At 43.0% G+C, this 15,600-nt stretch overlaps 1 protein-coding gene across 2 annotated transcripts in view; it reads left to right on the top strand.

Annotated features, from left to right (window-relative positions):
- The window catches only part of SLC25A13 (solute carrier family 25 member 13), a 229,565-nt gene that overhangs the window by 142,713 nt on the left and 71,252 nt on the right, over window positions 1–15,600 (top strand). The window contains exons 7-11 of one of the 2 annotated variants that reach the window (XM_068972557.1): window positions 857–995; window positions 1,979–2,072; window positions 2,279–2,363; window positions 5,713–5,797; window positions 6,267–6,425. In XM_068972557.1, coding sequence (XP_068828658.1) covers window positions 857–995; window positions 1,979–2,072; window positions 2,279–2,363; window positions 5,713–5,797; window positions 6,267–6,425 — 562 coding nt within the window. Of the gene's footprint in view, window positions 1–856; window positions 996–1,978; window positions 2,073–2,278; window positions 2,364–5,709; window positions 5,798–6,266; window positions 6,426–15,600 lie in introns of both variants that reach the window. The other variant, XM_068972556.1, reaches the window with a different exon arrangement.

Raw genomic sequence — 15,600 nt, 5'->3', positions numbered from 1 at the left:
CCCAATCTAAACTCTCATGTCAACTATTTCAAACGTTTACGAAGTGAAGATTTATGTGGTTGTTACCTTATAAAGAAGTGCTTTCCTAATAAAAATATTTTGCCTTGTTAGGGAAGGATAGAATTTGAAACCCCAAACTGAAGTTCCATTTATAATGGACATGCTGTCTGTTTCCCTTATCCTGTGAAGAAATATGGTTTCTTACAAATTCTGATTATCAAGAGTCCTGGCCAGTCTTAACCCCCATCAAAGCATATGACATCTCATAATTTTATCATAATGTGCTTGTTTGCTGGAAATCCTACCAATACAAAGTATGTACTTAAATGATTATTTATTACTACTTAGAAGTAACATGACAAATCATGATATCAGTGTTAGATTAGCCACTTCTCACAGCATGTTGTGTTGGTATAACAGTTCTGCATGCTTAAGTATACACATGTGGGCCTGTGTATAATACAGTTTTGCATGTCTAAGCTTTTAAGAATTGCTCATTAGATGAAATAAACAAACTTATAAAACATTTCCAATGGAAATTTGAACTCTGTAAATTACTACTGGTCCTGTTGTTATAATCCTACATGTGTATTTATTTAGTTTTCTAGGACCTGTGTGTGGAGAGTACAAGTTCTGGTCGTGATTAGTTGCAGTTACTTCTAAAAATCATTTATAGCTTTTTTTTTTTTTTTCTTTTAATGTGAAAGAAAAATACTTCTGGCCACTTTTTGCTATACATGCTTTTTTGATTACTTCCCAAACTAGCATTTGATATACGTACTTCTGAATCTTCTTCATTCTATAAATCCTTTGTTTATTTTTCTTCTCCCCCCCTCTTATTTTCAACTTACTTGAGGCTGCTGGAGGTACCACATCCCATCAAGTTAGTTTCTCCTATTTTAATGGATTTAACTCGCTCCTGAACAACATGGAACTCATTAGAAAGATCTACAGCACTCTGGCTGGCAACAGGAAAGACGTAGAGGTGACCAAGGGTGAGTGCGACTAAGTTTGAATTCTTGCCGGCAAGTATCTTGGTGAAGTATTATTAGAGGGAAGAAGACAATCAAAAGTTGATGTTATAGAGTTTTCTATCCCTAGTTTTCTGTCCGATTGACCATTTGGTACTTGTGTGTTCTCCACTCTTTGAAACAAATGAAACAATCTTCAGCACATTGTAAATAAATCCAAGGCTTTCTTTGAATGAGGGAACCATGTAAAGTGTCTTGTGTGTGCGCTACGTCTCATCAGTCATGTCCCACTCTCTGTGGGTCGTAGCCCACCAGGCTCCTCTGTCCATGAGATTCTCCAGGCAGCAATACCGGAGTGGGTTGCTATTTCCTCCTCCAGGGGATTCTTCCTACCCAGGGATCAAACCCATCTCCTAAGTCTGCCTGCATTGGTAAGCGGGTTCTTGATCACTAGTGCCATCTGGGAAGCCCCCAAAGTTTCTGAAATATTTTCAAATCTTAATAAAACCTAAACTAAACTGACATCCTCTAGAATGACCCTCGAAAGTACACAAGGAATTCTTAAACTTATACTGCTGACAGTGTGTGTTGATCGACAATCTTTGATCAAGATATCAGCATTTTAATGGGATTAAAAAAAAAAAGAATTCCCTTTGGAATTCCACAGCTTCATTAATATGATATCCTGGGACCTAGGTATATGGAATTTCATATCTCCTTCCTGGTTCTCCTTGACTTACAATTTGAATGGCTTCCTGTGTCATTTATTCAAAGCCTCCAGGTGACACCAACCTTTTAAAGTCACTATTAGAGCAAGCATTCTGCACACTCTTTCCAGACGAATGAAAGAACTGCAAAAATTCCTACCCTATTTGGATTGACTTGAATTCTGTGACTGTTAATAATAAAGTTTGGTGATGTTCGCTCATTCCAGTGCCTTGAGTTAATGCTGCGTTTAGTGGCTATTCCTTCTTGAATCTTTCCCTTTTAACTCTTTTTCCATACAGAGGAGTTTGTTCTGGCAGCTCAGAAATTTGGTCAGGTTACACCCATGGAAGTTGACATCTTGTTTCAGTTAGCAGATTTGTATGAGCCACGGGGGTAAGTTGGCCTTTTTTTCTTTTAATTAGCTTAATAAAGGGAGGTTAGGAGGTGGGAGTAGGGGGAGGGCAGCAAGCCTGGAGAAAAAGAAACCAAATTAAAGGTGACTCTGAAATGTGGGAAACAAGAAAAGGAACATTTTAAAATTCCATACCTTAAATTTTAATTTGTGTTTTGCTGTTGCTTATGTTTGCTTTTCGTTCTAGACGCATGACCTTGGCCGACATCGAACGGATTGCTCCTCTGGAGGAGGGGACTCTGCCCTTCAACTTGGCTGAAGCCCAGAGGCAGGTGGGCAGAAGGGTCACACATGCTTCCCGGTGTTGCCTTGATAAGGCCCCACAGCCGCTTTTCACTTGCAGTTGCCTTTTCGGCACTGGTTCCTGACCTACCGTTTCTCTGTTTTGCACCAAAAAAGAAAACCAGACTATTTCAGAAGGCTGGAAAGAGTACTTACTTAGAAATGTTCTAAGTAACAGATAACTGGCATTTGCTCTCTTCTGCAGAAGATAGGATGATTTCTTAGCTGCATGGGAAGCCTCACCCTCCCCAAAGAGGAGGAAGATCTTTATCTTTCCTCCTTCCCTCAGCCTCATGCTGGCAGAGCTGGGGCCACAGCCCGCTTTGGGTGTCACCGAGACATGAGGGCCGGCTCTGCCTCGCAGAGAGGCGCTCCGGCAGGGCACTGCCTGACTGCCATGCCTGCCGTTTTTCTGAATATCAAAATGAGATAATTTTGTTTAGTCTGGAGTCATAGTTTGAAGGCTTTTAGACCTATTTTCTTTGTGAAAGGATTCATAAGTTATGTGGAAACAATTTGAGGAATGCTAAATTTTATTTTATGGTTAACAGAAACCAATCTCTTGAAGTTGTGGGAGTCAGAAACCTAAGACTTGGGACCTCCTTACGCTTAACTCTTGCTCGACTTTCTATAGATCGGGATTAGAGAATAAAAGCCTTCAGAGCGTCTGTTGTGCTTCCACGATGTTTGTAAAATAAATCCCCTCACAGACGAGCGTCGTCGTTTCAGAAAAATACCTCCTTTAAGGCAAAGCCATCTCCGAATCCTGTGAGACTTAACAGTTTTTGGCTGGGAGCTCCGGGTCTGTACTGAGACGCCAGTTTGACCACAATGGGTTGATGCGGGCTGCATTTTTAGGACGGGCAGGCCTGGAGCCAGGACGCCCTCCTTTCAGCTCTTTCCCACCCGATGGCAGCGGCGGGTTCTGTGTGCAGCGTGGTGGGCGTGCGCGCAGCAAACCCTCGCTAGGCACCTCTGGAAAACCAGCTGGGCACTGTTAAAAGAGGAAGCCGATTTCCCCGAGTGCAAGAGAGAGGAGTGTGGAATCACATGGAGAGGGGGACACAGCCCCACTCTCCCCTCCCTATGATTTTTAAACACCACTTACCAGATGATTATCTCTTTGCCTTTGTGCTACTAACTCCTGTAGAAATTGGGGGATTAAGAAAAAGAGAATTAAAAAAAAAGATTCCCCCTGTTCTCCTGTGACAGTGGTACCCCACAATTTCTCCTCTATGCCCTCTGCAGCTTTAGCAAGTTTCTGATGGTGGGTGCTTACTGATCCTGTCCATGAAAGGGTTGGATGAGATTGATGAGGTTTACAGCAGGAAATGATTGGCTGCTGCTTGGAGGTTCAGAGCAATTCACTGGGGCCTTGCCTGGAATATTCTTTACTTATGTGAACCCTGGTGGGCCTGACAACATTGGCAGACTCAAGCAACAGAGGTCACCCGCCTGCCAGGCTAGGGAGCTAACTCTTCTCCTCGACAGAGGAGTGTGGGAAGAGGAATCTTTTCTAGTATTCGTTTTGTGAGGATGCCACACTTCTAGCTTCAGAAAAGTTATCTGAAAGTCTGGGGTTTTGTTTGTCTTTAGATGAATTAGTGATAGTGGTAGGTATCAACCCGTTGTTTTCAAAGTATTTTCACTCATTGTTTTGATGCCAGAACCTTTTTTCGTATTGCCAGTTTATATCTGTGTACATAAAGCAGTGCCTTTCTTACCGATGCAGCTGTCAAAATGAAGTTACTATGCATGATAGATATAGATGGAGGTCATCCATCTATACGGGGATACCCTTGGAAGCACCCCATGGAATTTGCAGAAGAAATGTTTTACTTTCTTAAAAATGCATATTTCTGCATAAAGCTATTTTCAGTTCACTTTGAAGGAGATTCCAAATTATCTCATTGTATTAGAATTGCTCCACTGACAGCAACTAAAATTCAGTGGGTTGATAGTTGGGGTGGGTAATTATTTTCATTGTTCACCAATCTTAATTATCATGGCTTATGAAAAAACAAATTTTATTGAATGTATTTATTCACTCAACAGGTATTTATTAAGCACTAACTATATGCCACCCTCGTGTGACAGCTCTGTGTGACATAAAATTACTGTTTTATTTATGTAGACAGAGGAGTAAAATACTCTGAAATGTTCTGACATCAAAAACACCATAAGAATAGTAGGTCAAAAGAACACTGATAATAATACAACAAGTGACTGGCCTGATGTGTGAATTTAGAAGAGATGGACAAAAAAGAGAAAATATCAGATCACCTGTAATATAACCACTTAGTTGTAGCCACTATAAACAATTGAGTATCTCTGGGTGATGTGATAGCCAAAACGCTAGTGTTATTTTTATATGCATATACATACCAAAATAATTTTAATGAAAAGCACAGCATATTCACACACAGTCTTCAACACTGGTTTTAAAAAGATAATCATGAAACATTCCAAACAGTTTAAAAGGTAGAGAGAAATAGATAATAAATACCTGTCTACGCACCATATTGTTTTTTTAGCCTGTTTTTTCTTTATAATACTGTATGTACACTTTTTCTGAACATCAAATATTTTTCACAGTATTGTTTTTTAATGACATGCAATTTTGTTTTAGAGCTATAGCATTATTTTTAACCAGTCCTCCGTTATTGGACCTTTGGGTATTCTCAGAGGTTTTGCTCTTAAAATGGTACTGCTTTTTTTTTTTTTTAAACAGTACTGCTTTTTATTATTATTGTAGCTTGATCCTTGTTTATATAGATGATTATTTTCTAGCCTAACTTTTTAGAAGTAGAATTGCAGGGTCAATTTAAGCATTTGTACATTTTAAGTGTTCAGGGTGTATTGCCAAATTTCCCTTCAGTTTATACTTGATTAAATGGCAGATTTGAGAAGCCCTGTTTTTTGTCATCTTCTGCCAGGTTGGGCATTGCCATTAAAAACAGACAAAACTCCCCAAACCTACCAGTTTGACAGTTTGTTGAAGAATGATGTCTCATTAGTGGTTTTCAATTTATATCTCTTTGATCACTAATGAGAATTGAACATTTGAAGATGAGTTCATATTCATAACATTTTGGGGGACACAGTAGTGTCTTTCATTATACTGAAACTTGATTTTAAAAATTGACGGCAATAATTGCTTTTTATTAACAAGAATTTACAAAAATCTAACCATACCTTCTTCCTTTTAGACATTTTAGCTGTATCATGAGTTTAAGAACGCAGTTGTAATTTTAAAATAAAATAGCGTGCTCATTTTTGTTTCGATTTCCTTTCCGCCTCCTGTCTTCCCACTCTGCAATTCCTGTGCACGCAAAGAAGAAGGCATCAGTTGATTCATCTCGGCCAGTTCTCTTGCAGATTGCAGAGTCAGCCTACAGGTTTGGTCTCGGTTCTATTGCTGGAGGTGAGTCATGGATGAGGGCAGATTGTTCATTGTTATTATTCCTGTTTTTCCTCTGATTTTTTCCACTTTGAAATATCGAAGGAAACAACCTTCTCTGGTCTTTTCCCAAGCTAGTTACCAAATCTGTATCTATGTGATGGGATAACAACAAAGGGAAATTTTCCTTCGTACCTGCATTTGATCAGGGACTTAGAAGCAACTTTTTTCTCACATCTGTCTGCAGATGGGCGTCTAGATATTGGTTAGTAATGAGGCTAGGCTGTAGTGATCTGCTTTTTAATATTTGAACTCAGTGGTATCCTTTTATCAGGAGACCCTTGAATGAAAGCCACTGTTGTTTAGAAAGTTCATTTTAAAATTTACATGTGCACAATTTCTTTATTTCATCAATCTTATCTTTGACTTTAACCACCTCCTTCTTTCCTGTGACCTTAATTTCCTCTGAATTATTGGTATTATTTGATTGTAGCTGTCGGAGCCACTGCGGTGTATCCTATCGATCTGGTAAAAACTCGAATGCAGAACCAACGATCGACCGGCTCTTTCGTAGGAGAACTTATGTATAAAAACAGCTTTGACTGTTTTAAGAAAGTGCTGCGCTATGAAGGCTTCTTTGGACTGTATAGAGGTTAGTGCCATGTGCTAAATTCATGAAAGGTGAAATAGTAGTCGGAGGTTTGGTTTTTCCATCTGAATGCCTGAAATGTATTAGAGAGACTGTGTTAAAATGGAAATACAGCAGATTCTCAATTATCCATGCTGATGGGTGTAGGCTGGAGGCTCTAGGGCATGGCGAATCAAAACAGCCCATAATCTGAAAGCCATTTATGTTGCTCTGCAGTATGTTTCGTTTCTTAAAAATAATTATTTTTATAAACATGTCCAGTAAGTTTTTAAAAGACTCATAGTGTCTGTGTTCTTGAAATAACTCTGCTCACCAGTTAACAGGGAAAAGCAGCTGGAGGATAGGACAGAACTTACTTGGGACAATGATTCTCCTTGAATATTCCACAAAATCATCCATCAAGCCTCTAACCAGGGGTTCAGTGCAGCCCTCCTTCTTTCACTGTCTTTTTTTTTTTATTATTTTGAAATTAAAAAATTTTCATTATAGAGTGTAGGCTCTCTAGTTGAAGCATTCAGGCTTAGTTGCCCTGAAGCATGTGGGATCTTAGTTCCCTGACCAGGGATCGAACCTGCATCCCCTCCATTGGAAGGTGGGCTCTTAACCACTGGGCTTGCAGCGTGTGTGTGTTCAGTCACTCTAGTCGTGTGTCCTACTCTTTGTGACCCCGTGGACTGTAGCCTACCAGGCTCACCTGTCCGTGGGGTTCTCCAAACAAGAACACTGGAATGGGCTGTCATGCCCTTCTCCACAGGAGCTTCCCAAGTCAGGGATCGAACCTGCATCTTTTTCTTCTTTTGCTTCAGCAGGCAGGTTCTTTACCACTAGCGCCACCTGGGAAGTGCCACCTCACCACCTCAAATATTTATTTATTCACTTGGCTGCGCCTAGTCTTAGTTTTGGCATGTGGGGTCCAACGGGGACCCCTTGCGCTGGGACCCCGGAGTCTTAGTGCCCGGACTATCATTCACTGTCTTTTCCTGAGTGAAAGCTGCCCCTTTCACTTCCTCAGACTCTGTACCCAGGGGAGTTGATTTACCTGCCACTGTAGCCAGCCCTCTATCCAGCTGTCCCTTTCATCATCTGAGGCTCATTGAAGCAGCAAGAAAAGTAGCAAGAAGTATGTGATCAAAAGGATCATCACAAAGGGCCCCACAGACACTGACTGCCGGACCAGTGGCCTAAAAGCCAGGACTTAACGTCCCAGCCCCTCCCTCTGTGATTGCTTTGCATAAAGAGAAAAGAAGTAAAGGTATTTGCCTCAGCTAAAATCCAGTGTTGTGAGACAGTTCCAGCTGAGCCACGTTGCTGTTTGGCAGATGCAAGGTGGTGGGCAGGGGGTCCCTCCCTTACCCAACCAGTACTTGCTCTTGAAGAAGAAAATGGTATTTAATACTTTCAGAGACAGACCCGGAAATGGGCAGCCATGTAAGCCTGTGCCGCTAGGCCTCTTCTGCCATCTGCTGACTTCAGTCTTCTTCTTAAGCACCCAAGTTAAAAAAAAAAATCAACAACAAAGATCCCTCTTAAAATCTTGCACCTTAGAAATGAGGGGGTTTCAAACTCCAGAGAAGCTCCATTTTGCAGGTTCGTTGGTGCAGGTAGATAACCTCCATCAAAGGCCTTTTGATCTTTCTCTGCTCTCTTTCCCTCACCCCCTGCCTCTTCTCACAATTGGGAAGGTCTTTGACCCCAGGTGATTGATGATGACCCCTACAGGGTCACTGCCTTCCGTCTGAAATACTTCTCCCTCCTAGTGACAACAAGCCCTGCAAATGAAAAGTCCCCCAAGTAGTACAAGGTTAATGTCGCAGTTCCTGCTCTGCGCTGAGTGATTCAAGCAAAGGCGACCGCCTTACGTGTTCAAGTGGGTTGTTTTCTGCGGGGACAGTTTTGAACCTCAAGCTGGACCACACTGGTCTGTGGGCTTCCCTTGGTATTGGGCTAAAGATCAAGGGTGCCTTAGAATTGTAAGAAAATAATTTCTGTCCTGTGAATGCCCCTACTGTGTTGACCTGGTTCGTTTGAATTTTGAGTCCCTTCTCTTTCCTCTTTGGCCACACCTGGTGGCTCCTGATGCTTGGGAGCACCTGGAATTCCTTCCTTGACCTGTCCTTTTGACCCCATGGACAAAACAGCTTGAAGTGTACCTGAGTTCTGAGCTGCTCTGGGCCATCCCCTAAACCTCATGCTGTTTCAGTTACATCGGGGAGAGACTGGAGGAACTGGTTTTAACTCCTCAGGGAAGGGGGCTGTGTCCGCCTACTAGGCAGGCAGGGAGACTCCCTTTGAACACCAAAGAGGCGACTCCTCATCGTTTTGCTGGTTAGAAAGAGCCATTTATCTAACCCGTGTGGGGTGTCTGATCCCTAAGGGGTTCTCTTGTCAGAAGTGATGAGTAGAGTGTGAATATAAGGTGAGGAGGGCTGGGAGTCACCTACGTTCATTTCTCCCTGACTTCTTATCTCTTCTAGTTGATAGTTTTAGAACAAAAGATGAACTGTAAAACTTTTTTAGTTTCTGTTTTGTAATTTGGATCTTGAGAGCACAGAGGTGATTGACAGCGTTTTTGAAAAAGTGTTTATAATCTTCATAAATGAATTATTCCTATTCTTGATTGGCTGGGGACTAATTCCCTTTTGTGCCTTGCACATAATCATTGATTAATAATTATATGTAACTGCATATTTGTAAATGCTTATCATTGAATAAGAGAAGGATCAGATGAAAATGGGAAACTGTCATTGCCAGCAAAAAAATGATAATAGAAACAGAAAAACCCCAACCATTTCTGAGAATCCGTATTCTAACTTTTGTATACAAAATCAAGCTATAATCACCCACATGTGATTCTTTGACTATAAATTTCTTATTCAATGTAATTTTATTGTTTAAAAATTTAATATTCCAGGGGAAAATAGTTAAATTTTAATTTTGAGAATTTAGAAATGCTGCTGTGCACACTCTAGCTAGCAATACTTGAAAAGATGGCAGAGTACATCTCTAATTTATAAACATGTTTCAAAATATTGAGCCTATTTTTTCCTATTGTGGAATTTTGCTTAACATGTAATTTTTCTGCATCAGGACATATATAATTGCTAATATTTCCTGAGGAGGATAATTTGGGGATATTGCATAAGTAAGTTCTCGCCCCTGTTTTAAAATTATCTTTGTGTATATTTGGAGAAAAAGTATATAGCATCTCTCTCTTTTTCCTTCTTACAGTGAGAACACAGGATTCTGAACGGAGCTGTTTTGTATTTAGAAGTAGTTCTTGTGGAACTCCACGAGTGATTGTTATTGTTAAAGAACGCTTTCAGCGCGAGTTGTTTTCCCCCGTCCTTTTCTCTGTCAGTTGCCAGCATCGCTCGTGGTCCTGGAAGTTTTCTGATCATAATCAGGGAGGCTACCGATAAAGTAGTTCTGGGGACTGTTCGTGTTGTCTTCCATGGATGCTGAGTCCAAGGGCTTCTAGTGTTGTGAGTTGGTGAGGTCCTCTCCCCATATTTCTGTGCACTTCCCCGCTTCTTTGTCCATCAGAGCCTCTTAACTTTGGGGGTAAGTTTGGTGGTTAGAAAAGATCCCCTTCCTATGAGACTGACCCTGCAACCATTCTCTGTAATACAGACTACTTTTCTTTACAGGAAAATTAATTGATTTTTCTAGGCCTGTAGTTTTTGAAATTCAGGCCCCCTAGGCTAAGTATATCTGTATCACAGGAAATAACACCCAAGATAATCCAAATCTCCCTGAAGTCACATGTAAAAGTCTTCCTCTTGATTTAATGCACCCAGGTGTTTAAAATCCTTAATGAATTACCTGACAGCTCATTTGATTTGAATGAACCGCATGACCAGATGAATCAGTTATTGGCCGGCTGTAGACTTGGCTTATTAAAGAGAAACGATTGATTGGGTGATCATCCATAATTAAATGCTCTTAACGTTCCAGTTCAGTTCAGTTGCTCCGTCGTGTCCAACTCTTTGCAGCTCCATGAATCGCAGCGGATAACTAATTTCTGCCTTAAAATTTTTGTCACACTCTCCTCCCTCAGATGCTTCAAGTAATGACATGAGTACCCTTAGAAACTGGAAAATGTTTTGGGGAGGGAAGACCATAGGGAAAAGGATGGATTCAGGACAAATACTTCTTAAAGGAAGGTTTTAGTTTTTTTACTTCTGCTTTTGCCGGGGAAAAGAGGAAAATCTGCCAGAAAAGGAAATTAGATAATTTTATGATAATAAACTTAATTTGGAGTACTACTTAGTCTTTGAGGCAATTAGCAAGAAAAAAAAAAAAAAAGAAGATGTTTTTTAATCAGCCCATGGACCAGGCTTGCAGAGTTTTAAATGTATCTGCTTCAGGTTGTCTGTGTGCTGCAAAAGCAGTCATCTTCCATCCTGGAATGTTCTCAAGGTGACATCTAGAGGATGATGTGGTGATATCTCAGGAAGTTTTTGATATGTTTGCATTCTAGAAGGAGGTATGGTTGGACAGCTAGTTTAAGCTAGGTCTCCTGGATGTGGCTCGTGGTTCTATAGAGGGGAGGCTCCAAATTATGTGGACCCACAGTGAGATCCCTTCTTTAATCCTTGTGGATAAAAATAAGTCCAAAAATCCTATCACCAAAATAAAGCAGTTGGAGGTCCTACAAGAAGGCTGGCGTCTTGGCACAAACCACAGTCTGTGCACTGTGCTGACTCATAGTGTCCACCAGCACTTCTCACGAGTGCAGAATGGTTTGTTTTGCTCCTCATTTTCTTGGCCAGTTTCTGCACGTTTTCGTTTAGGGCGATAAGTTGTGACTAGATCAAAAAGCAGATATTTGGTTGTAGGAAATCAAACAAAAATGAACAGAAAGCTTGGACAGTTCCTGAGCTGGGTAATCAAATCTCCAAAACTCTACCGTGAGCACAGAGCTTTCAAAGGGGAGACAGGTGATGGCGACTCGCCACTGGGGTGGATGGGAGTGGATCATCAGAGGCTGGAGAGGGCCTGATGGAGAACAGTGAGGAGCTTAGAAAACTGGGAAAGAGGAAACTAGGCAGAGCCTGGAGAAGAGAAGATTAATTAGCGAACAGATTAGTTCCAGGCCTCAAGGATGATCATTTATAACTAGCTACTGCCTTTCCTAGGGCTTCCCTGGTAGCTCAGATGGTAAAGAATCTGCCTGCAATGCAGGAAACCCAGGTTCAATTCTTGGGTTGGAAAGATCTCCTGGAGAAGGGAATGGCTACCCACTCCAGTATTCTTGCCTAAAGAATTCCGTTGTCAGAGGAGCCTGGCAAGGCTACTGTCCATGGGGTCATTAAGAGTCAGACACGACTGAGCAACTAACACTTTCACTTTTCATTGCCATTGCTGAGGCTGAAACAAGGGCAATAGACAAAATCTCAGCACCCAGGAAGTTTAGATAGAAGAAAAGACAACCAGGACCTTGAAAGTTGCTATATACCAGAGTGAAAAACTCAAGGAGGAACGGTACAGTTCTTCCCAATGATCTCCTAGGAAGTTCCCAGGGAGGGCTCACAGGAACCGTGCTTTTTCTAGACCATGACAATATCATCCCTCTGTGCTTTAACACTCTGTCTCCCAAAGCCATCCCGAGCCTTAGCTAAAATAGCAGATGGTTCTTGACATTTTGAACAAAAGCATCTGACCCAGACAAGCAAGCATTTAAATCTTAATATCTGCCATGTGCCCTGCTCCACCATACACTTGCCTTGGGGTGACACCCCAAGAGCCGGTGGAAAACTGGATTGCAAGAAGGGCCATGAAAGGGGATAGTGTAGTTGGTGGGGGTGTGGGGGGGGTGCCTCATGCCTGGGGGCTGTGTGAATCAAAAACAGACAGACAGAGGGGAAGGGAGGAGGGAAGAAAGCTTGAACAAGTGAAGAGAGAAGGCCACGGAAATAGGAGCAGGAATAAAAGCCGTGAGGCAGGGTGCGCAGGGCGCTGATAGCTCCAGAATAAAGGTTAATCTGATGTTGAAAGCAAGGCAGGCTCTCTGGGAAGATGGGAGCAAGTAGAGGGACCTCCGTGAAGAGGTCAGGAGGCTAAGAATTTAACCTCGGAGGGGTCGCCTCAGGGTTGAAATTAGATAACAGGGGGCACTGGATGTGGCTCCGGCCACAGCAATAGGAGTATTTTCTGCATTAACATCGTCTACCGGCCCTGCAGCCTGGCTCTGCCCTGCCTGCCTTCCACCCCACCGTACATGCTCTAAGCTACCTTTCTCCAGGTTGGGCCGGTCACTTTGGAACTTGTTTTTTGTCCGAGCTGATACAGAAGTGATGTGATGAGATTTCTCCCTTATCATGGCCCTGCATCATCTGTGCTCCTCCGTGTCTTGTCCAGAGTGATCTGTTGGGACACCCGCCGTGTGACGCTTATAGTGGTTGGGCTGTCAGTCCAGCTCCTGACCCACTGCTTTCTCTGAGCCTCGTTCCCCAGCTGCGCCCTGATTCCCACTTGTTCACCAGGTCGTAACCTGCAGTTCGCCTCTGCCGGCCAGTGCCTTCTCCCTTCTGTGCAGTGGGAAAGGGCCCAGCCATGCAACCTGCCAGCCCAGTGCAAGCTGGTGCTCAGAGAAGCCTTGCAGAACATTCTGGGCTGGAAGAAATGCCTCTGTAGACCAGAGAAGGAAGTTGGAGCAGTAAGTCCACTAGGATGAACAGGGGGAAAATGAGCGTTGAGGGGCAGAGAGCCTTGTTTTGAGAGGCGGAGTGGGGCCACATTCAACTCAGCCACTGCACAGGCACCACGTTGTGAGGGACTGGGGAGACACTGCTCAGCCTTTTAGAGCCAGTTTCCCTGAAGGAGGGGGAGGATGGTGATGATGAAGAGCATAAAGAACAACAACCGAAACACACATCTAGAGGGCTTGCTGTGTGCTGATATGCTTCCGAGGGTTTTGTGTGTATTGTTGCATCTTCAGGACTGCCCCGTGTGCATGGTGCTGTGCTTATCCCCATTCTACAGATGTGGAAACTGAGGTTCGGGGAGGTGGGGGTAACTTAATCACAACTGCACAGCTACTAAATAACAAGAGTCAGAATTCAAACCCAACAGCCTGGCTTCAGACTCCATGCTGTTAATCACCTGGCTCTTCTGCCCCTCAGGAGAAATTACATGGTAAAAAGTTGCTTATCATCGGAGGTTGAGAACTGTTTAAGTTCTGAGCCAAGGCATTTTCTTTTAGCTCAAAATCTAGCTGAAGATGTGGTGTTATGTCTGTACTGCTTCCTCACCTTTGCTAAAGTACGGGGTGCTGCCGGACACTGTCAGTGCTTCTGAGCTTGGGGCATAGCCATGGGGAAGAGCATTATACTCCTGTCATATACTCCCCTAATTCCCATACTCCCATACTTTCCTCATGCTTGACTGTGAGCACTATTCGGGGTGAATTGCCTCCTAGAGGCAAGAGGAGAATCAAGAATATGCCATGAACAGATAGGTGGAGAGAAACGTGACCTTTTCAGAATACACAGTCTAGGCTGTGAACAGTGTCTGGCTCTTTATATACAGTTACTCATATCATTATCATAATAAACCAGTGAGTCGTAATTAGCCTCCTTGGCTTACTAATGAGGAACTTAAGAGTTCAAAGGATAACGTCCCCAAGATCACTCAGCATGAGAGCAGGGCAGACCTAGGATTCCTTGGTCCTGGTGTGTCAACCTCCAAGGCCCCAGTGCTCCAAGCCATTCATTTTGTTGCCAAGCCATTGGGAACAGGTAGCTTTAATCATGCCACTGTTATTAATGAGTTTCTCTCATAGTCCCTTCTCACCCTGAGATTCTGGGTGAGATTTTTTATTTCTAAAAAAGTTTTTAAGTAAAAACTGCAGCTCAATAGCCCTCTGGTCAGCATACTGTTCTCAGAAACTTCCTTTTGGGGGTTCTGTGTAAAGCCTGCAGTTGAGGTTCGTAGTGTGGGCTTAGCTTCCACATCTTTTGCTCAGTCCTTTCTCATCGAGTTGCATAAAGGACGGGGATCCGAGGGGATAGTGTGATTTATATCTCAACCCCATGAAATCTGAAGACAAAATACTATATTAATACTGTACCCTGTAAATCTTTTCTCGCATTAGCGGCCTTCTGGTAAAGTTTGCCAAGGAAGATTGCCACATGTGCTGATGGAGCTGAACTGAAATGAGAAGATTAGAAAACTAACCACACTAATAAATTTCATTTGAGGCAGTTGGAAAACAGACTGCTGTTTTGACAAGTCAGAAACAACACACACATGCATTCTCTGTTTCTAATGGTTAAAATGAATTTCCAGAATCCAACAGAAACATCTTGTATTAGAAGCCTAATTTTTCTGCTGAGTTATCCAGCTGTCAGACACACATATGCGTTAAACTTCAGTGTGATCGTGTTGAGCCGCCTTCACCAGACTGGCTGTTTTAGGCATTACCCAGCCACATCACTCTTCCTCTTTCTGAGGTCAGGGAATCAGGAGGTTGTTGAAACCCCCAGCTCTCTGGCTTCCCTTGTCCTGCAGATCAGGACCCCTCCCGGAGGGCGTTTGGCCACGACTGATGGCGTCAAGGCCCACATCTCTGCTGGCTCTCAGATTGCCATTCGCAGCCACCCTTGATTCCCAAGGTCACCACCACAAGAATGATACTGATCCAGTGCCTCCCTGAGTGCCAGCATCTGGCCTAGGTCTTAGGAAGGGATTTGTACTTTGGTTTTATTCTTACTGGATTAAGTTACTCATTTTATACAGTGAAACTCAGGGCCTAATATTAAATTACCTTAACCTCCCAATTATTCTTCCTGCCTTGGGTCTCTGCCCTTACCATCTGTCCTTCACCTGCCTCCAGAACGCTCTTTCTTTTCAAAGTTTCCTCTTCAAAAGCCACCCAGACTTTTCCCCAAGCCCCTTCACGTGGCCCTTGGAGGAACAGCACAGTGTACTTGTTCAGGAGCACGCCCGAGAGCCAGACTGCCTGGGTTGAACTCCAGTGCCCCACATACCGGCTGAGTGACCCTGGGCCGGCTTCTGGAAGTCTGCCTCAGTTTCCTCATCCGTTGATGGGATAAAAATGACATGCGCCGAGTTTTGCTACTGAGTGGTGTGCGTTTCATATTGGGGCTTTCCTTGTGGTGCAGATGGTAAGGAGTCTGCCTGGAGATAAGGACGGTAAGGAGACCTGGGTTCAGTG

Source organism: Capricornis sumatraensis, chromosome 5, assembly GCF_032405125.1.
Source record: "Capricornis sumatraensis isolate serow.1 chromosome 5, serow.2, whole genome shotgun sequence".
NCBI classification, from domain to species: domain Eukaryota; kingdom Metazoa; phylum Chordata; class Mammalia; order Artiodactyla; family Bovidae; genus Capricornis; species Capricornis sumatraensis.
The sequence above is the reverse complement of the archived record's forward strand: the minus strand, read 5'-3'. Positions and strand labels throughout refer to the sequence as shown.